At 36.5% G+C, this 22737-nt stretch overlaps 1 protein-coding gene across 1 annotated transcript in view; it reads left to right on the top strand.

Moving 5' to 3' along the window:
* LOC106873291 (uncharacterized) overlaps nucleotides 1-22737 on the top strand; it is a 124572-nt gene that overhangs the window by 30008 nt on the left and 71827 nt on the right. Inside the window, exon 2 of the mRNA XM_014920600.3 lies at nucleotides 5521-5605. Coding sequence (XP_014776086.2) covers nucleotides 5521-5605 — 85 coding nt within the window. The remainder of the gene's footprint in view (nucleotides 1-5520; nucleotides 5606-22737) is intronic.

The following is a 22737-nucleotide window of genomic DNA, read 5'->3' as shown; positions in this document are numbered from 1 at the left end:
AAAAATAAGATACACACATGTCAGAACAGAAACATAGTGACTCCTTTTCGTCCTGAGATTTTTTACTCGAAGAGAACTTATCTTTGAATTCTCAATATTTTGATCGTTTCGTTATATACCAACTTTGCTTTTCGGCAGCCTCAAGGAGAATATAATAACTTTTTCTTAATAGGCCGTCTGTTATCCGCTGATGTCGGAGGTGTAATTTGGTATGTTTTCAAGGAACATAATTAATCTCTCGTGGAAATATGTAGAATATACCTATGTTTTTATTGAGATTTATTTACCCCGTTGTTATTTCAGTAGTCATTTCATTTAAGCCATTTGTCTCTTTCTCCCTACCTCCTCTCTCAGTTCACACATATATAACAGATATATACATAAGTAAATATACCTTTATATATAGCTCAATCCATATACATATATATGAAACGTTAGCACGCCGGGCGAAATGCTTAGCGGTATTTCGTCTGCCACTGCGTTCTGAGTTCAAATTCCGCCGAGGTCGACTTTGCCTTTCATCCTTTCGGGGTCGATAAATTAAGTACCAGTTACGCACTGGGGTCGATATAATCGACTTAATCCGTTTGTCTGTCCTTGTTTGTCCCCTCTGTGTGTAGCCCCTTGTGGGCAGTAAAGAAATAGGTGTTTCGTCTGCCGCTACGTTCTGAGTTCAAATCCCGCCGAAGTCGACTTTGCCTTTCATCCTTTCGGGGTCGATTAAATAAGTACCAGTTACGCACTGGGGTCGATATAATCGACTTAATCCGTGTTTGTCTGTCCTTGTTTGTCCCCTCTGTGTGTAGCCCCTTGTGGGTAGTAAAGAAATAACACACACATACTCACACATAAACACAGACCCATAAATGCGTAAAACGGACAAACCAGTATTAATGGTGTTGTTTTCGGCTCCTAACAGAATACTTAGATCGTTTCACATGAAATGTCGCATTTTTAATTACTTCTTATTTCAGTCATTTAACAACTGAATTGTGTATACCTTGGATTTAATCTTGACTCTTTTTCTTTCCCAACGATATTGGTATGCAAAATTCGTTCCCACAGACCTTATGAAAATGATAACAACCAAACTATGCTGAGTGATTTTCTCGAATGAGTACAAACCGGATCACCCTGGCGCAGGTTCGAAAACTTTCATCAGAACTCCAAACATCTCGCACAACTGTGTTTGGACACATGTAAAAATTGGAAAATTCAAGAAAACGGATAGGTATGTTCCGCATCAACTGAACGAGATTTAAAAAAAAAACAGACGCCTCGAAGTGTGTTCCTTATTGTTTTCTCGACTGGAAAATAACATTTTTGCATTAAATCATTACTTGTGATGAGAAATGGATACTCTTTGACAACAGCAGGAGAACAGGACAGTGATTAGATGTAGGAAAGTCACCTAAATACTATCCAGGCACACCATTGCACCCTAAAAAGTTTGTGGTCACTGTATGGTGGTCTGCGAAGGGAGCTATTCATTATTCATTTTTGCAATAAGGAAAAACGGTAACAGCAACATCGTATTGCCAGGAAATTGATTGTATGCATGAGAATTTTTAATCAAGAAACGAAGCCATACCGACAACCACCATCACCATCACTATAAGGGAGCCAACGAGGGAGCCTTTACGTGGTGTCAGAAACGTGGAGGCGCAATGGCCCAGTGGTTAGGGAAGCGGACTCGCGGTCGTAGTGAATAGAGATGGCCCAATTTTGCTCCACGACAATGCATGTCCTCACACTCCTCAAGCTACAGTCCAAAATGATGAGATTTTGCAACGTCCTTCCTATTCCCCTGATACCTCTCCTACTGATCATCACTTATTTAAGCATTGAGCTTTTCATAAGCAATAAAACATTCTTAAATAGAGGAGAGGTAATTGAAGCATTCGGACAGTTTATCACAACAAAAACGAATTTCTTTTTTAAAGATGGAATACATGACATAGAAAAACGTTAGGTAAATGTAATAAATGAACATAGATCGTACTTTGATTAAATAAATCAGTTCTCATTTTATTGTCTCCTTTCAAATACGACATTTCCTGTGTAACAACCTAATAATAATGCTGCATAAATATAGTCATTGAAGAATTTCTCAAGGATGTCTTCTGTATGAGATATATACAGTTTAAGAATTGCTGGAAAATTTTACAATGTCATTATTTTACATTGCCTAATCAGTGAGTTACTTTCATACCAAAATTATACAATAATTGATTATACAGTAATTCTGTGATTTGCAATGTTGAGTCTGCTTTGTTGAGAGGTTCTAATAAGACAGAATCAAGCTTCGTGTTAGCATCGTAGCTACCGTGAATGAGACTAAGTCTCTTCTGCATATCTCCATTTGATAATTAGTTAATTGAAATTGCAAAGTTGTTTCCCACGTTCGTTTTGAGGTGAAGTCTTTTATTCTTGTATTCTTTTACTTTTTTCAGTCATTTGACTACGGTCATGCTGGAGCACCGCCTTTAGTCGAGAAAATCGGTCCTAGGACTTATTCTTTGTAAACCTAGTACTTATTCTATCGGACCTTTTGCTGAACCGCTATGTTACGGGGACGTAAACACACCAGCATCAGTTGTCAAACTATGTTGGGGGTGGGTGGGTGTTGGCAAACACAGACACACAGACACACACACACGCAGACACACGCAGACACACACACACACACACACACACACACACACACACACGCATACACACACACACACGCACACACACACACACACACATGATGGGCTTCTTTCAGTTTCCGTCTACCAAATCCACTCACAAGGCTTTGGTCAGCCCGAGACTATAGTAGAAAACACTTACCCAAGATGCCATGCAGTGGGACTGAATCCGGAACCATGTGGTTGGTAAGCAACCTACTTACCATACAGCCATTTTTGCTTATGTAGTCGTGAACAGGCACAGGTTCCCTCTGAGCCGTCCCACCCTTGAGCCAGCAAAACATCAAGTCAAGGATATGACAGCCGGTAAAAGAAAGGGCTGTACCAGCGCTGGGTTGTAACTCCTTTTAAATGAGGTCTAAAGGATAGAAGGCATAGTGAACGTTAGAAAGATTATAACTTAGGACACATAGATCCGGAGCACATCACAACGTATGCTTTCTGATATTCTAACGCTTTCAATGTTTCTTTTGATTACGGGTATAATTTGAACTGAATAAGGACTATTTTCAGCTCAACAAACTATGATACATTATCTTACTCTTAGCTACATAAATACATCACAACGCATGTGCATCAAAGTTATTTCAGCTTCCTTCTGATATTATAACTTTCTGTATTATGTACAGTCTGTTAGAGTTGAGCGCTACATCCATTCGTTTCTTCAAAAGCTTTATTTTAAAATAAAACTCGTAATGTCTGATAATGTTATTTAACCAATTACTCCAACCTCTTTCTAACAGATTATCCATTGGCCAATGATGATTTCTGAAGTTTTCTTGTTTTTCAAGGTGTTTACACAAGAGTGCTATGGCTATTTCTCTGGAACGTGTATTACAAAAATATAACACTGTTTATTAATCTGCTTATTTGAAAGAGTGTATGTAAATATCCAGATGAAATACTATATATTTAATATCCAGATGCAATGCTGTCTATCAATAAGAAATGCTATTATTTAATAAGTGACTTAATATGCAGTATATTAATAAAGCAAATGAAATCTATATTAATACGTCTTTGATCATAAGTCTGCTCGATGAGGGCTGACCTGGGCTAAACACGACAGCAATCTAAATAATAGCAATTATAACAACAATGTATTATATTCCTTTAATGTTATATAAATAGAGAAAGTCGTGGATAGTTAAATTGATAAGATGTCGGCTTGCAAGCTGGACAGCCTGTACTTTCTCTCGAATCGCTTGTATTTTATTCTATTTCTGGCCAAGTCATTTAACTCCCAGTTGTGTAAAATAGCAGTCAGCAGCAGATATTTTTAAAAGCAAAAAGAAAGGCGACATTTAAAGAAATAAACAAAAATATTTACTTAAAATACAAAGTGAAGTTAATGTAAGCAGAGGGTGGTGGGTCTGTAAATTGACATGGTGCACTTACATTATCGGTTCTTATGGCCCAAATAGATTTTAAGTTTAGTATGAGGTGAGACGATAAATTAATTAAATCAGGTAAATTAATTTAATCCTGCATCCTGCTATTTCTGGCACCCACACTTCTCCACGAAAATAATAAAAAATGTACAGTCGTCTTTCTCAAGTGATTATGACAGAAGGAGACACGTGGGATGGAAGAGTCGCTGAAGAGGTACTACGTACCATGTCTTCGCTAAATGTTTTAGGTGTTTATGCCGTCATGAGCAGGCACAGGTTCCCTTTGAGCCGCCCCTCATTTGAACCAGCAAAACATCAAGTCAAGGATATGACAGCCAGAAAAAAGAAAAGTTTGTACCAGCGCTGGGCTGCAACTTCTTTTAAATGAGCTCCAAAGGATAAAAGGCAAAGTGAACGTCAGAAAGATTAGAACTTAGGAGACATAGATTCAGAGCACATCACAACGTATGCTTTCCGATGTTCTAACGACTTTGCCAATCGACCTCCTTTTGTTAATAGCAACTAAAACTAAATTTCCGCTTCCAACTGTGTGTTGTGCTAATTTTCATCTGTCAATAGAGTATTGTAGGCGTTACAGTTAACTCAAAGCCGTGGTTGGACGGTTAAATAATGAGTTTCGTTGACATGCAATATACATACATACATACATACATACATACAATAAATCCACATATACACACACATATATACGCACCCCCCACAAGCTATATGCTATACGAATTGGATGCAAAGAATCAAGCGGAACTGGCTATCAGGTCTTAAACTTAAATAAATTGTTTTAATTGGTAAATACATACATGCATACATACATACATACATACATACATACATACATATAGTTATATATGTATGTTTATGAAGAAATTTTCTTTCAGGCAAAAATGGTGGCATCATGCTTTTCAATGGTGTACATACATTTCGTATGTCATATATCTATTGCGTTCACTGAGTTTTTGAAGCTCGGCAAACTTTCTGCGTTATCAGTGAATGTGGTATTCACTGCTTCTTATATGTCAAAGCACGAATTTTGTCTTAGCAAGTGACAAGAGCACAGTATTGACAACCTCCAATTAGGGTGAAACGCGTCTGTAGTTCTCGTAAGTCATAGCTATACAGATTCCGATTTCAATTTAATGCTGTTTCAATTGCGTCCACAGATGTGTGTGTGCGCTCGCGTGTGTATGTGCACACGTGCGTGTATGTGTGGATTTATATATATGTATATGTGTGTGTGTGTGTGTGTGTGTGTGTATGTATGTGTGCAGGCGCACGCGCGTGTGTATTGATAAACTAGCAGAAAACCATCTGTTGGGAGTTGTATCTTTATTTGTTATTTTTAATGTTGGTTCTGTTCAATAACCAGATGTCTCTAAAGGAAGAATTTACTAATTGAATGGAACGGTTATTTCTCTTTGTAGAATCGATCAGCTTCAAAAATTGAAGAGAATCCAGCTGTATGATTGGCCGAAGAATTGGAACTTTCTCCTTGATAAATACAAATCTGTAAGTCATATCACTTTTACTTAACAGATAATTACTTTACAGTCAATCCATTCCTTATACGGTAGAGTTAATCCCGGTCGGTTTAACATTCCGATCTAAATCTTGGGTGTCTTTACTCGAGTCCTCCCTGCTGTAAACATCAGGGCCAGGTTTTCAATCTGAATATATCAAGATACATACATACATACATACATACATACATACATACATACATGCATACATACATGCATACATACATACATACATACATATACTCTTTTACTCTTTTACTTGCTTCAGTCAAAAGACTGCGGCCATGCTGGAGCACCGCCTGTAGTCGAGAAAATCGACCCAGGACTTATTCTTTGTAAGCCTAGTACTTATTCTATCGGTTTCTTTTTGCCGAACCGCTAAGTTACGGGGACATAAACACACCAGCATCTGTTTTCAAGCGATGGTGGGGGGACAAACACAGACACACAAACACACACACACACATATATATATATGCATATATACGACGGGCTTCTTTCAGTTTCCGTCTACCAAATCCACCCACAAGGTTTTGGTCGGCCCGAGGCTATAGTAGAAGACACTCGCCCAAGGTGCCATGCAGTGTGACTGAACCCGGAACCATGTTGTTGGTAAGCAAGCTACTTATCACTCCTGCACCTATATATATATATATATATATATATATATATATATATATATATATATATATATATATATATATATATATATATATATACTGGTTAACATCCCCATTCGCTTTAAACGTTAAGGGCTTTACCCAAAACCTTTTTACAAATAGTAGACTCTAACTTCCGACGTTATCATAAATACCATTCAATCTTCAACAGATCTACTCTGAAATTATCCTACTCCTCTCCGCTCAATCTATTGTTACCTCATCCAATAAGCGTAAACTTAATTCTTACTACCAAAATATATACAATCATAGCATCGTTCAATGCAGCGAAAACTGGCATCTTATCTTTATTTTTATTATACATATTTTATTTTCCATTTTCATTTTTATTTTTGATTTTACTTTACTTTCGCTCTCATTCATTCTTTCCACCCCTACTTCATTCCTTATCTGTCTCTCCTTCTCTCTCTTCTATCCACTCATTCTCATTGTATATACCCACGTACACCATTTATACACTAGCTAACCACTTAATCCATTACTTCAGTATGGACACATCATTCAAAATAATGCCAAAACACTGCCTGGATTTACCTGGGATTATACCTAAGGGCCTCTATCTTCATGGAAGTACGGACCAACCTCCATACCTTCCGGAAAAAAGATGAACTGTGAACTTTATTTTCTTGTCTGTATTATTCTATCTACTTTTACTCTTTATTCTTCTATTTTATTTCTTATAAACTGTGAATTTCCCTGTCTAGAACTTTCATACATACTCACCTTGTTTCTGATGAAGGAATACCCAGTGCACAGATATGCTAGCCTATCACTTGGGATATCCCAGAAACAGGTGTAAGACTTCAAATTCACTTTACCCTTACTAAATTATTCTAAATGACTTGAGATACTCGACCTGCCTTGGTGCTTGGTGTTTGGTGTCCTTTTCCCTCTAATATAATATACACTTGCTAATAATGAAGCCTAATACGGATCCTTAGCTCCAGCCTCAGCTGTAAACCTAGAACCTAACGGATGACCAATTATAACACTTACTCAGTGTACCTATTCGTTTAGATCACTAGTGAGCTAAACCCCTCATATTCTCTCTCTCTCTCTATATATATGTATATATGCCAGTGCCGCCTGACTGGTCCCCGCCGGTGGCACGTAAAACGCACCAGTCGAGCGTGGTCATTGCCAGTGCCGCCTGACGGGCTCACGTGCCGGTGGCACATAAAAGCACCATTCAAGCGTGGTCGATGCCAGTACCGCCTGACTGGCCCTCGTGCCGGTTGCACGTAAAAAGCATCCACTACACTCTCGGAGTGGTTGGCGTTAGGAAGGGCATCCAGTTGTAGAAACCTTGCTAGATCAGACTGGAGCCTGGTACAGCCTTCTGGATTGCTAGTCCTCAGCCAAACTGTCCAATCCACGCTAGCAAGGAAAGCGAACGTTGAATGACGAGGATGATGGTGATGATGATGATATGTGTGCGTGCGTATGTATATGTGCCTGTGCATGTACTCACACATATTGTGCAATCACACATGCGATATACTGAGTGGATGAGATCCGACGTATCTTCTTTCTTTTTATAGGTGATTTGTTTATTTCGTGTGATACATTGATCACCCCCTCTGACTAGTAAGTGCTAAACATCTTTTAAATTTTCTGAAGGGACCTTATGTGGAACTGGTCTAATTTTTCACGCTGGTGCTACTACTACTTTATAGAATCGTGGTTTGCACAGGTGTCCAGTACAAAACTTTGTTTTTAGGATTCTATGATCTGATCAAAATCTTCCGAAAGCGACGCTTGTTCTCCCTATCAAGATTTTAACCGTTCTACATTTGTTAAACGGAGTGCTTTAGTACAGATATACAAAGAAAAATGTGTCAGCAAATAGAAAATGTTTCCCCTATTAAATACTTGAGCAGAATTACATTGATGTCGTAATTCTTTTAATATAATCAATTCCCACACTGGAATCTTTGAATTTATACGGTAAAGTGTAAAAATTGTAAGAATCGTAATTTTATTTTTCAAAAATACTTTACACATACGTATTTGCTACGATTTGTTCCGATTCTGGCTGGTGTCGATGTTACAGCAGAGAGTAGCGACTTTTGAGTAATGCATTCAGGTGATCTCAGGTGACTAAAATATATCTTTATTATGATTTATAATCTCAAACATTGAATTAGATAACTAAACAGTAAAAAATGTGTGTATATGCTTTTTGTGCAGATGTAAAAGCTAATAAAAAATCAAGAGCCAAGTGTGACTAAAAAATTCACCGCCTTTTCTTAATACTTTAGTATCTTTAACAGTACTCACTTCTATATTAACAATATGGCTGACCCTATTCGCTTTTATGTTAATTAGAAGCATCGTGGAAATTCCACGGCCCATAATTATTTCGTCACACGGTACCAATATCCTGTCATTTCTTTCATAAACTTTTGATAAATTTGTTGGAAATCCTGCCTGTCCTCTTCTACCCAGGTTTCTCATTCTGATTTGTGCAGTATATTGCTGCCTATGACCATCTTTCATACTTTGCCGTCTTTTTTGATTAATAATTCCTATGATCTTCATCTTCGTCGTTCGTCATATGACAACTTCTAGGCTGCATTTCTTGCATTAATTGCATTCCCGAGTAAGTGCTTCTCATTGTTCCTGATTCTCCTTTCTTTATTCCCAGTTCTTATTTTTTCTCTCTGCCACTTTCCTCATCATTCTTTGTATCTTTTCTGCCTCTTTCGATTTCATTCTTACTTTCGAGCTCTATAATCATCGTATACCGTAACGCATCGACCTCCGTTTCGATTATAAAATAATTTAAGGAGCACTTGAAATTATATAGTTGGTAACACCTATATCTGTGATATACCATTGCATATCTTTTACGAAAAAAGTTAGGAACACGGTTATTGATGTACAGATAGTTGGGGAGCTCAGTCAATATGCGCCCCCTCCACAAAAGCTAATGGCAGGATACATATGTGCATACCCCACTCTCTCAAACACATATACACTCAGCAATTGTTGTCTCACTGTGTGTGTTTTTATGCATGCCAGTAGCATTCATGTGTGTGTAAGCATGTGTGCATGCCAGTAGCGTTCGTTTGGAGCTCTCACCTATTTTTACCTTCCTCTTTCCACCATGTGACACATTTTACACTACAGGAATCTGTCGTTAGCATTTTAATAAACAATGCAGGCAACGAAAGTCGGTTAGGAGGCTGCGTCTCTGAGTGTAAAATCTCTGTAACACATTCACAGCACGTAGCTAGTTACTTCACTTGAACCTTCTGTTCTTCAGCAGGTATTTCGACAATATATCGATTCTCCCATCAACAGGTCTCATAATTATTCAGTATATTCTCTTTCAAGTACTGTGAAGAGAAACTTCACTTAGATTTTCGTGCTAACGTGCTCATTGGTTTAAATAAAACTATGTTAAAGAGGAAGAGAAACGTAGTTAGCGGAATAATTAGGTTTGAGATAACTAATTAGTAAAGCAATTAGTAAAACCATATTTATTTAACTGCGCATTTAGCAAGTCATTCTGTATTCTTCGACCTTTGTATACTTGTTGCCCAAATAAAGCTACTTGACTTGGGGGAGTTAATTCCAAATACATTCCTTTGTTGTTAGTGAATGGTACTTGTGACTAAGTTACCTCTTCTGTTAATCTGGAACGAAAATCTCATGGTATTGGTAGTACATGTTTAATTAAGAAGTCGTCGTCATCATCATCATCATCATCATCATCATCATCATCATCAGCGTCGTCGTTGTCGTCCCCGCCGTCGTCGTCACCGTCGCAGTCATCTTCATTGTCATGATCATCGTCCTCGTAGTCGTCATCGACGCCACCGTCGTTGTCATCGTCACCATCATTATCACGATCATCATTGTGTATAGTAATGTGACGATAGACATTTCCAGATTGGATTGTCAGCAATCACAGAGTTCTGTTCATTCATACCTAATTAAGAAATAATCATCATCGTCGCCGTCGTCCAGATGTAACATCAACAAAAGATCAGTAGCAGGGTGGTAGTTGTAGTAGAGTTCCCTTCATTGTACACTGACTGGAAGAAATCAAACTGTGTTGATGTACTTGAAGGAATGATATCTGTATCCAAAGCGATGTGACTGGGAATTTGAAAGTATACGTGGGCAGTCAAGTCCATGGTTCATTCGCAACAGTATTTGTATTGATTGAAGATGGTCGACTGAGCATGTTGTCAATGTCAATTTCTATAGTATCTGCTGTTTCCTTGTGTGCAATGTTTGACCATCAGTTCTGAAAGGGGATGATCTAGAGGACGGTGGAGCGTATATAATACTCAGTGCAACGTAGATTCACTCTAGGACCCGTTTGTTCGCACAATTGAATCTGATCTGTCTTTGTGCTGTGTTAGGAGTCTTGCATTGAAGACTACCTTCTTAACTTATAATGACGGATCAATCTGATGTGGTCAGAAACATCTAGTCTTTTCAGCATGTAAGTCATGGCTCTCCTTTCTCATTCTCGTCGAACCAGATATGGTGACTGCGAATGGCTGGTCCTACGTGTTCAAGGTCAGTCCTGTAGACTCTTATTGAAAGACGCCCACTGTTTCTCAATGCTTGTTTTGTCCTGATTCGTTCTGAAACCTTCTGCGGTTCAGGTCTAGGTTAGGTGAAAGTGTCTACTCTTTGAGATAAGAAACGTCAAACTTTTTCCCCAGGGAGAATAATATGCTGGAACGCAGGGAAATTAAACTTCACCACAAAATTGAAGGTCTGCGAGACAACTCAATAATTTCCGCATGAAGTGTCTCCGTACTTCTTGCGGATTCGTTTGTAGGACAAGGTTCCTCTTTGAGGAGGCTCTGTAATTCATTGATTATGACACTTACCTCCCTCCAGTGGTTTTGGAACTTTTGGCTTTTAAGTTACTGTTAGATGTATTGAGGGATACCACACTCGAATTGGTACACATGGGAGCCATTTCTGCATGTACAAATAACGTCAATGCCTAGATGTCTAGAATTTCGGAAATTGAGGTGGTCAACGCCAAGAAAAAACGAGTGTACTTGTGGATAATACTCGGAGATGCAAGTCCATGCAGGTCAGTATATGTAGGATAGGTTCAATCGGAGGCATCGAGTAAGTAGTTCTACACCATCGCATTGTGATGATAGGAGTGAAATAAAGACTGCAGGAAAATGAGAAAAATGAAAGAAAGATGTAATGAACCATGGCTATTTTCATTCCTAACCTCTCCTAACGGAGTGTAAGAGCTTGACGGTAGCCTAATGAAACTGATAAATTACATCCCGAATTAGAACATTATAATGAACACTATAATGTGGGGCCATTCACGGCTTGGCCAATGCCAGGAATGTGCGCGAGGAATTTAGGAAGTTCCAGTCGCAGAGAATGATTGGAGCAGAAGATGAGTGGAGCACTCACTGAGGTACTCTGATCCTACTTAAGCGATAGCTACTCAGCTTTTTGTGGGGATAATGGAAGTGTTGCCTTTATTTGTATATTAAATCTTTATCCTTTTTTATGGTGTATTACATTTTTTCGTTCAGGACAATTATTTATCATACACAAGCACATATACACATACGCGTGTACACACACACACACACACACACACACACACACACACACACACACACACACACACACACACACACACACCCACACCCACACCCACACCCACACGCACATGCACACATATATTTATAAATAATTTGTAAGTGATTTGAACTCTGCATTCTGCAAATTATTTCCGTGAAACAATGGTAGTTGAAAACAGTACAGATATTTGATGCTCAATTCTATTTCTAATTGTCTGAAATGAGAACGGAAGAGTGTTTAAAACAGAATCGAGGGCTCCAACTGCCTATTGGCATCAAAAAATTTCTCCCCTATAATATTTCGAAAAAAATCTATCAATCGTCTACAATTCCTTATGGGCAATATCATTGCTCTTTTAATTTACATAAGCTATTATAACATTCATTAGTTTTCATTTCGCAAATCAAAGTATGAAAAATTCTAAATTCTTTCAGCCATGCATCTTTCCAGGTATTTTTTCAACTACATAATACTCCCACAGGTATTTACTGCTGCTTCCTATCGAGGTTCAAGCATAATTTTTTTTTATGGCAATATCAGTGATATGTTTTGGGTTCGCATGTTCTTCACTGGTTATTGGTTATTTATAATAGACTCTTTGTTTTCTCGTCACAAATTTTCGTTAATGTCTCTCAACCGATAAATATATTCATATACAGAGTTGGTGTTGGATGCTTGATATTGGGGCACTAAAAGCCTGCTCTTTGCTTTCAATTTTTAAATCGCTTTTGCCGAACCAATTCCTGGATTTATCTGACATTTTTTCGAACTATTCCAGGATTTATCTTAGTTATTTTGCGTCTTTCTTTACTAGTTCATGAAATGTTATATATGTTTATCTTTCTTTCTCTAGCCACATTCTGCATTCTGCTACCTTTTCAATAAAACTTCTATCCAATGCTAGTTACAAAAAGTAAAATACACTTTCCCCGTACTTTCCCCGTACAGGAAATAAACCTAAGTTTATTAAATAAACCTAAGTTTATTAAATAAACCTAAGTTTATTTCACTCTCAATGTATTGTTCGACTAGTAGTCGTGGTAGAAGGCATTTGCCCAGTAAACAGCCCAGTAGGATCAACTCCGGATATACGTAGATGAGAAATAATATTCAGAAATATGCCGGCACCCATAGCTGAATTCTTTTACTTGTTTTAGTCATTTGACTGTGGCCATGCTGGAGCAACGCCTTAAAGGGTGTCAGTCGAAGAAATCGACCCCAAGACTTATTCTTTGTAAATCTAGTACTTATTCTATTAGCCCCTTTTACCGAACCACTAAGTTACAGTACACCAACATTGACTGTCAGGCAATGGCGGGGGTACAAACACATACGTGCACACATAAATATATGCATGCATACATATATATATATCATCACCATCACCAGTTAGCGTTCTTTGTCTATGTTGGCATGGGTTGGACGGTTTGACCAGGGCTGGCGAGGCTGCACCAGACTCCAGTCTGATTTGGCATGGCTTCTACGACTGGATGCACTTCCTAACGCCATATATATATATATATATATATATATATATATATATATATATATATATATATACATACGACATGCTTCTTTCAGTTTCCATCTACCAAATGCACTCAAAAGGCTTTGGTCGGCCCGAAGCTATAGCAGAAGATACTTGCCCAAGGTACCACGCAGTGGGACTGAAACCAAATTCATGTGGCTGTGACATAGGCTTCTTAACCACACGGCCACGTCTACCTGCACCTACACAGCTATGCTTGTACCTATGGGAAAATAAATTTACGCATTGTGTTTGAAATGTTTATTTTTCCAAAATTAGGACCTGTTGCTGAAATTTTACATATATGTTTCTTTATACCGTATTATAACAGATTCCGTCATTCTTCTTGTCAAAACAGTTTCATTTTTATAGCTGATGAAAGACAAAAATCTGTCTTGGACGGTAGCTTAGTTTATCACAGATCACATTCCCAGGGCTGGGTACCACCTGTCAGATGCTACCTGTTTCTCAGCCATTTTGTTTTACCTGTGGTGCCCTTTGATTCCTATGTTACGAAGATGGATCCTCATAGCCATTTGATGTCTAAAAAAAATTTCTATTATATTTTTATAATTAAATATTATTAGGAATTGTATAAAATATTGTTAAAGTATTTTGTGCATCCAAGATGTATAACCAATTTATTGCTCATAAATTTTAACAGTAAAATCTTATTTGGATCCCCAAGGGTCATATGGACCCTAACCACTGTGTCAGGTGAATTGGATTCCTGATGAATTCAAGTTGCCCCAGTTTTTGACCTTGTTACCATTCCTTTTTTAGTCTCAGACAAAGTCTGTACCAAAACTACCTTCATTATCGGCTAAATGTCAAGATTTTTAATACTAAGAAAAAAAAATTGTCTGAGGAAAGTAGAAGAGTCTTGTGTCTGTAAAAATTGTCTTTATTTTTATGTATAATCCAGTCAGAAGAAACAGAGCAAGTCGACTTTTACAGAGCCCCAAGATTGGAGGAGGGAGGGAAAAAATCACCTTGTGTTACTGTAATAGGGAGTAATGCACCTCTAAACATTAAAGTTATTCTCTGTCTGAAGATTCGGTTTGAGTGTTTGTTAGAGTGTGGAATAAAAGCCAAAAGCCCCCGTTGGCCATGTGAGAGTGGCGGCCAATTTGAATCGTCAACTGCACAACATAAGGATGAGGAATATTATGTCAATTTCGACGAACACCATCCATGTGTACAACCATCTACCTGCTCATGAATGCATGAGAGTTGTTCACCGTTATGTGTACCCATGGTATAATTCTTGCGCCGACTTAATGTGACAAAATTTTTGACAAAGCTGGATCTTTCAGTAATCGGTTTCTGTCCACCTGATGCGTTCCCACATAGTTTCCACACACTCAATTTCACTGACAAGGTTCTAGTTGATACGAGGTTATAGCAAATGACACTGGCTCCAAGATAACTGTAGTGGGATTGAATTTGAAACGCAAACTTCTTGAACTCTCGGCCATATAAGAAGAAGAAGAAGAAGAAGAAGAAGAAGAAGAAGAAGAAGAAGAAGAAGAAGAAGAAGAAGAAGAAGAAGAAGAAGGATAATAATAATAATAATAATAATAATAATAATAATAATAATAATAATAATAATAAAAAAAAAAAACTGCAGAAAACCAATAGATTTATAGGTTACAAGGAGGTGAGATTCTTAGGTGAGATAATTTTAGCCAAAGCATCTGGGAGAGATAAGAAAAGGTTGTATACACGCATGCATATGTATATATACTCACGCATGGACACACTTGAATACGTATGTATTACATTGTATTTAGGTAGAAACATAGATCGAGCATTTTTTTTATTAATTATAAATTATAAAAGTTTCAATTTAAGTCTTAAAATATTTTTTTCAAATTTTCTATAGATTCTCTGTTAAGGATGAAAAAATTATAGAAAGATGAATTCTATTTTTTCGTCTCTCTCAACTTCCTCACCATCTCGAATGCAATTGAAATGGTAGTGAAGCGACTGTAAAGTTAGGTAGTTATTATCTTCCATTTCAAGTGATGTAATTTTTTGAAAAAACAAAGTTAGATCTTCGATGTTGAATACTACACTTCACTTCAATACGATGAATTATGAAAAGATATGTTTATATGTCACAGCTGGAAGTTTCGAAACACACAAAGCGGTTTACCTTTGGCTAAATGTTTTCTATGTTAAAATTCAATAGTTTCCTGAAAAAAAAAACCTTTCAAAAATTCAAGTTTAATACATTTTAATAAAGTATTTCTTTTATTGTTAGTTTTGGATACAATCTTCGCTTAATACCCTCGTCATAAGACTTCATTCACTGTGTACACCTCTTCTCCTACTTCCTGCCTTCAAAATTTGATTAACTTCTTTGTCACTTCACAACACCAGTCTAACTTTCACTGTCGCAACAATATTGTTTTATGATTATAAAGAAATGAAAAAATTAATGGTAAGTAAATTATTTTAAACGTTGGAACTCAAAGGACATAAAGCTATAATAATAGCGTGTAGAGTATTGGTTAAAGAAAAAAAGACTGCCAGCGAATTCGAACTCACATCGAAGGTGAACATGACATCTGCGATAATTGTTATACCAAAACAGCCATTTGAAGTTACGCCATCTATTTTAGAAACTATCATATATTCGTACAGGTGAGAATTGTAAGACGGTAATATCATATGGACTTAGAAAAAAATGAAGTAAATTATTTTTAATGGAAAATATAATTTATTTCACATCGCTCGAAGTTTCTAATTTCTTATAATGTAAACAGATATTGTTCACATATACGAAGGGGAACAAATCAAAGACTTCGCACTCACAATTTCATAGCTTTCATTTTTTAATCGTTGCTTGAAAGCTATTACATTTTAAAACTTTTTTTCATAATTTCTTTATTTGAATTTTGATCTTAAATGTTAAACATTTATATTTTACTATTTTTCGTTTTCTTGTCATGTTCCCTATTTTATAATTTTCGATCTTTAAGACTTTTATTTAAAACTAAGAAGAAGCCTTACACACACACACACACACACACACACACACACGCTGTATATATACATATACATATATACATACATATATATATACATATACATATATACACACACATATATATGTACACACACATACGTATATATATATATATATATATATATATATATATATATATATATATATATATATATATATATATATATATATATATATATATATATATATATATATATATATATATATATACATACATATATATATTCGTGTACTGATGCGTATTTTAGTCTTTTTAATATATCTCTTGTGATGTAGGTACCATACCATTTCTAAATACTATCATATACAGAAATAGTATTTTTGTATTATTTATCTCCTTTGTGAGCTTCGAAGTTGAATGTGAATTCTTCAAAATATCTGTAAATGATGTTCAAATTAGGAAACAATCGTCAGGGTACTTTTGCACTTGCAATCTGTATATCTTCTAATGTCAATGCCATAGTTTCCCTCTACACTTTGATAAACGTTTGTTCCATGTATCTCATTTCTGAGTTTGCCTAAAACGGAGCAAGCTTGGCTTTCATCGACGTACCTCTAATTTGAGAATAAGTTTTCTCACTGTAAAATGTGTTATTCTCAAGGATAAGACTGATAGCGTCTAATATAAAGTCTATGGTGAAACTACTGGGGATCGCTTCTTTATGTTCCTCAACCCAATATTTAATTACCGTTATTTCTAAATCTTGTGGAATATTTTTGCAGCGGCATGCTACCTCAAAACTAACCAACAACGAATTCGGTTCTGTTGTGTTTGGTAAATGAGATAAAATGACAATGTTATCCTAAATGAAACTCAGTATGTGAGCACACAGTGATTTCGAAATGATCTTACCAAAATTACTTAGGCAATGGGTAAGACTTGCTAGATTATCTGTGATAAGTATAAGTTTTAGAGCTTTTGGTTATAGTACTTTATGTATTCACTGACCTTGTTGCTTTATTGCATTTTGTAAGGGCGGTGCTATTGTGATAATGCATGCCAAATATTATCGGGATTTCGCTGAAATACATACAAATACAGAATACTGCATTCTGAAGCAGCTCAGTAATCTGGTTTCAAATCATCATAACTCATTTCCCACCAAGATTGTTTGAACCTCCAATCTTTAACGTTTATGGCTTACCAAAAATATTTGAGCAAAAGGAGATGCAAAGTGCAGTAAGGCAATGAAGAGACAAAATTGTACACGCACGCACACACACACGCACACACACACACGCACACACACACACACACGCACACACACACACACAAATATATGTACGTGTGTGTGTATGTGTGTATGTGTGTGCGCGTATGCGCGCGCCCGTATATGTGTGTATTTGAGTGAAGTTAATCAGGTAAAGATGCTACGGCTCAGTCACATAACGAATGTTACTCGAACTATTTGCACTTCCTGAATATTTTCAATCTGGTATTCAAAAAAGAAATCATAGTTATGTAGATTTTTGAAGATGAAGTATTTCATCACAGTGCAAAGATCACATCTTTTATTTTCATTCTCATAAGACTTTGATCTTTCAATAATCTTCCATTTGATGTTGTAATTGGAAATATTTTTTCTAGCAGTGAAAGAAAAAAAAAAAAGTTTCAGCTTACATAAAATAGAAACAAAACACTTGATATTTGCAGAACAGGGAAACGCCTCATCCTCAAAAATTTACATAAATAAAAACTCTATCTGAATAACAGTTCGAAAGTTTTGTAAAAATCTTCCCACAAATTGTCTTTACCGTTTTACTCTTTGTGTATACACAACAGTAAAAACTCTGTATAGCGAATCTTATACAGAGCGATTACAAGCGGCAGTCTGTAGTGTGCGAGTACTCTCACATACTCATAAGTACAAGATTCACTCCAGAAGTTTTGAGATTTTTTCAAGAGAGACATTTATTAATTTCGAAGAAGTACAAAACTCTAATCTTCTTCAAAGTAGGATCTTCTGACTCAATCCCCCACCCCACCCAGGTATCCAGGACCCTTGTCACAGCCTGCTTCATCTCAATGTCTTCAAACGACTACTCCTGAAGTTGTCCTTCGGTTTGGGGAGCAACAAATAAGTCACAGGGAACAAGATATGGACTGTGGGAGGGTGACGGACAGTTTTGATGCTCATCTTTGACGATGGAACTGTGGACTGGTGCATTGTCCTGGTGCAAATGCCACTGACTCGAGCAGAAGAGCTCTGGTCATTTTTGACGAAATCTCTTCTTGAACTCCCTCCCTCAAAACCTTCACAAAGTACTCTTTATTGGTTGTCTGGCCCGAGATAACCAGCCAGATATAAATGATGAGCTTGCTGTAGAAAAAGGTCATGAGCTTCCCAGTGGAATTGCTTTGCCTTACCTTATTGAGTCTGGAGGAAACAGAATACTTCCACTGGGCACTTTGTCACTTGGTCGTTGGATCATAAAAGTAGATCCAGCTTTCGTTTCAGGTCAGCAGAGACTCAAATACTCTTAGATTGGTGGTAATGAACTCAACCATCTCCCCGCTGTCAACATCGCGTTTTTCCTTCTGATAACAAACTTCGCACAAATTCCGTGCATATTCAGATCTTCATGAATAATTGTGTACAATTGCCAAACCAACTCCAAACTGTATTTCTACTGTCTTTACAGACATACGACTGTCTTCATCCAGAAAATTGCGAATTTTCTCATTCAGCTCTGTTGTTCTCACGCCCTTCTCCCTTCTACAGCTCTCATCGTCTCTCACGTCCTCTCCAACGTCCTCGAGTCACTTGTGTCAGCGATAACTAGATGCATAATACATGCAAGTTAATGCATAAGAAGACTTGTGTATTTCATAAGTTTCTGTAGAGGTTTTGCCCACTTTTACAGAAAACTTTATTGTATAGCGAGCATCCAAATTGTCTTCACGCCTCGACTGCACTCTGCAAACTTGTTAGCTGTGACGAGCAGTGTTCAGTTGAATGTATTCAATATGCTGTCTGAGCCGTCTCCGATTTTCCAGTGAAAAACATTTAATATATTGAAAAACATTTCAACATATTTCATGTATTGAAATGTTTTCATGAACGTCTAGTGACTAGAAAAAGGCTCCATTAATGACAGTTTATTACATAGGTAACTTGTGTAGATGCAGTTCATAATTAATAAGTATCATGAACACAGATTTACTGACGCATTCGAACTTTTAGGTCTTTTGTTAAATCTAAATGTAAATGTCATTAGTCCTCCAAGATGATAAGCTCTGATTAAACGAATGATCTTCAAACTCTCTAGCCTGCATACGCTATAACGTTTGTCTTTCTCAGATCCAAAATAAAAATGCAAGTAATATAAGGTTTATCCTTCGCTTGTAACATACCCAAAACAAGCCTCTAATTATTAGGCGCAAGTAAGTGCATTGATACTCATAACTTAAGTCTGCTGATAAAAAGGAAGAACATAAGAGAAATAACGTCTGTTGTTGATTTGAACTGAAGCATTATGAGCTCATTTCCCCACTTCCATATCCATACGATGCTTACCTTTCTGCATTCTTTCTTTGCTACTTTATGATAATTTTTTTTTCTCTATCAAAGTTTCTCATTATTTCATAAATCACAAAGCTGGCAAGCCGGCAGAATCGTTGAAGCGTCGTAAAAAGAAAACACACATTATGAGATTTATTGAAAACCCGCCGACGTCAAATTTGCTTTCATCTTTGTGGGGTCAATAAAAGAAGTAACAGTGCTGTACTGTGGGTTGATGGTATTGAATAACCCGCCCCTTTAAAAACTGTTGGCATCTTGCCAAAACCAGAATCCATTATTTTATAAGCCATTTAAAGTAGTGGAATGAAAGAAGCGTTAGACCGTCGGATGAAGTGCTTTGCGGTGTATACTCTGGCTCCTTACATTGTGAGTTCAAATACTACGAAGGACAACTTTACCTTTCCTTATCCTGGGATCAATGAATGAAGTACTAATCAAGTTCCTGAGTTGATTTAATTCGACTAATGTCTTCCTCCAAATTTCTGAACGTGTGCCTTCTTTAGAAATAGTTTTTCCTTTATCATCTCACTATTAAGGAATTTAGAAATGTGTAATAGTTATTTATGAGACCGGATTTTTGAAAAACTTAAACAAGTTTTAACACAATTCTCAGAACATTTCTGACAGGAATGCTTGCGTGCTTGCGTTACTCACTTTGCTGCTAGAATCTTGGTACATATCATGATATCTGTCGGCACAAACACAATGGACTTTCGTTTATTTATTTTTTTTTACTGCTCAACTTGTAACCTGTATCCTTGTGAGGCTGGGTGAAGGACGATGGTAGGCTGATTAGTGACAGGAGCAGAACAACTAGCGGATGTCATTAAAGTACATTATCAGAACTGATTATGTTTCGGTTCACGGACCAGAAATTCAAGATCGATAACTCAATCTTAACACGTCAATGCATTTTACTAATTATTCAAGCCTGCAATAAATGCAGAAAGTTGATTTAAAACTGAAAAAAACCCCAGAAAAATCAACAGAGGAACACAAATATTTTAATATTATTAATAATAATAAATAGTATAAAAATTAAATGCGTGTGCGCACACACACAGCCACGCACATAGATACACGATTGTATGTGATTCGATTTACAAAAATGAACGATTGGACTTTGCATTCTTCCCTGAAAATATAATAAATATCAATAAAAGTGCACAATACGAAAATAAAAATAAACAAAATAAAAATGTACTAATTCAAATTTTATTTTAAAATAAAATCTTGCAGTTCATATTGATTTTGAAACATAAGGCCATTAAATTGCTGGACTAAAACGACATAAAAAAATAGAAAGGAGAGAAAGAAAAAAAAATAATTAGAAAAGAAAAATAATTTCGAGGAAAATATTAAAAAGAAAATGACACAAAGATTAAAAAAGAAAGTGAATGAGAATAGAAAGAAAGAAATAAGGGTATGAAGTAAAAGAAATCCATATTCAACCGATATTATCGTGCATTTATGTCAGTTTTATGAAGCTGCAATCTTATAATGAAAATTATTATATCCCAAGTGTCGTCTAGGGGTAACAATGTCAGGCTAATGTTTGGCAGAGAATTCGATTCTTGGCATCGATAATAATTGTTGATTGTCTTCATATTGCATTTATTTTATTCTTGAAACGCAAACCATTTTAGACGTGAAATCTAAATCTAGTTTACAGGATGTTGTGAGCCGAATGCTCACACTTTTATACACTTACACTCACACACAAACACAAGAACACGTATACAGTCCTACAAACATATATATGTACATTCATAGATAAGCGAACATATAAGCTGACAAGCGGCAATAATTATTAATAATAAAAGACTCGGAATCAAGGGAGAGCAGACTGTTGCAGCTCATGATGTCTCGTCAGCCGTGCATAGCTTTAGACTTAGTTATAACAAATGTTACAGTAGGCAAGCTGATCTTTAAGAGCACTTGCTTCTAATTTATGGAGAAGTATTATTGGAAAAAACAAAAACTTTTAGTGTTACTGATAAAAGATGGGCTCCAGAATGTCCTTCTACTTAATGGATATAACATTAAAAACAAAACAATAAAAAACAAGAACACAAAACCAACAGAAGGTTTTTTTTTAAAGTGAAAGTAACACGAATAAATCCTGCCTTACAGAGGAAAGATAACTCCGTAATGGCGTTGTTGGCGGTAGTGGCTGGGAATGTAATGATTACCCTGTAATTACACACATATACATGCATAAACTCTCATTATTACACTCAAATATACTCACATACTCACATACACTCTCGTACATGCACACACGCGTACTTACAGACCCAAAAGGCACTGCATACGAACGAACAAAGTTTTATCGAGACAAAGAAGGCCAATCTGCACACATATTTGCATACTAAAACATAGATGCACCGCATAGACACACATACACAAGCACAAACATACATACAGACACACATTTATGCATACACATACATGCACAATTAGATACATTTATACATCCATACACAAATACACGCACGCACACACACACACACACACACACACACACACACACACACATATATATATATATTCATACGTACACATACGTACATACATAAATACATGCATAGATACATATGCATATTCATTCATACATGCATACATAGTACATGCATACATACATACGTGCATACATGCATACATACATACATGCATACATACATACATACATGCATACATACATATCTAAATTAGCAGCACTTTAGAAGTGATTTTTTTTTCTAAATGTATTTCTATCCAGAATAT

Source organism: Octopus bimaculoides, chromosome 11, assembly GCF_046866305.1.
Source record: "Octopus bimaculoides isolate indiv1 chromosome 11, ASM4686630v1, whole genome shotgun sequence".
Lineage (NCBI taxonomy): Eukaryota > Metazoa > Mollusca > Cephalopoda > Octopoda > Octopodidae > Octopus > Octopus bimaculoides.
The sequence above is the reverse complement of the archived record's forward strand: the minus strand, read 5'-3'. Positions and strand labels throughout refer to the sequence as shown.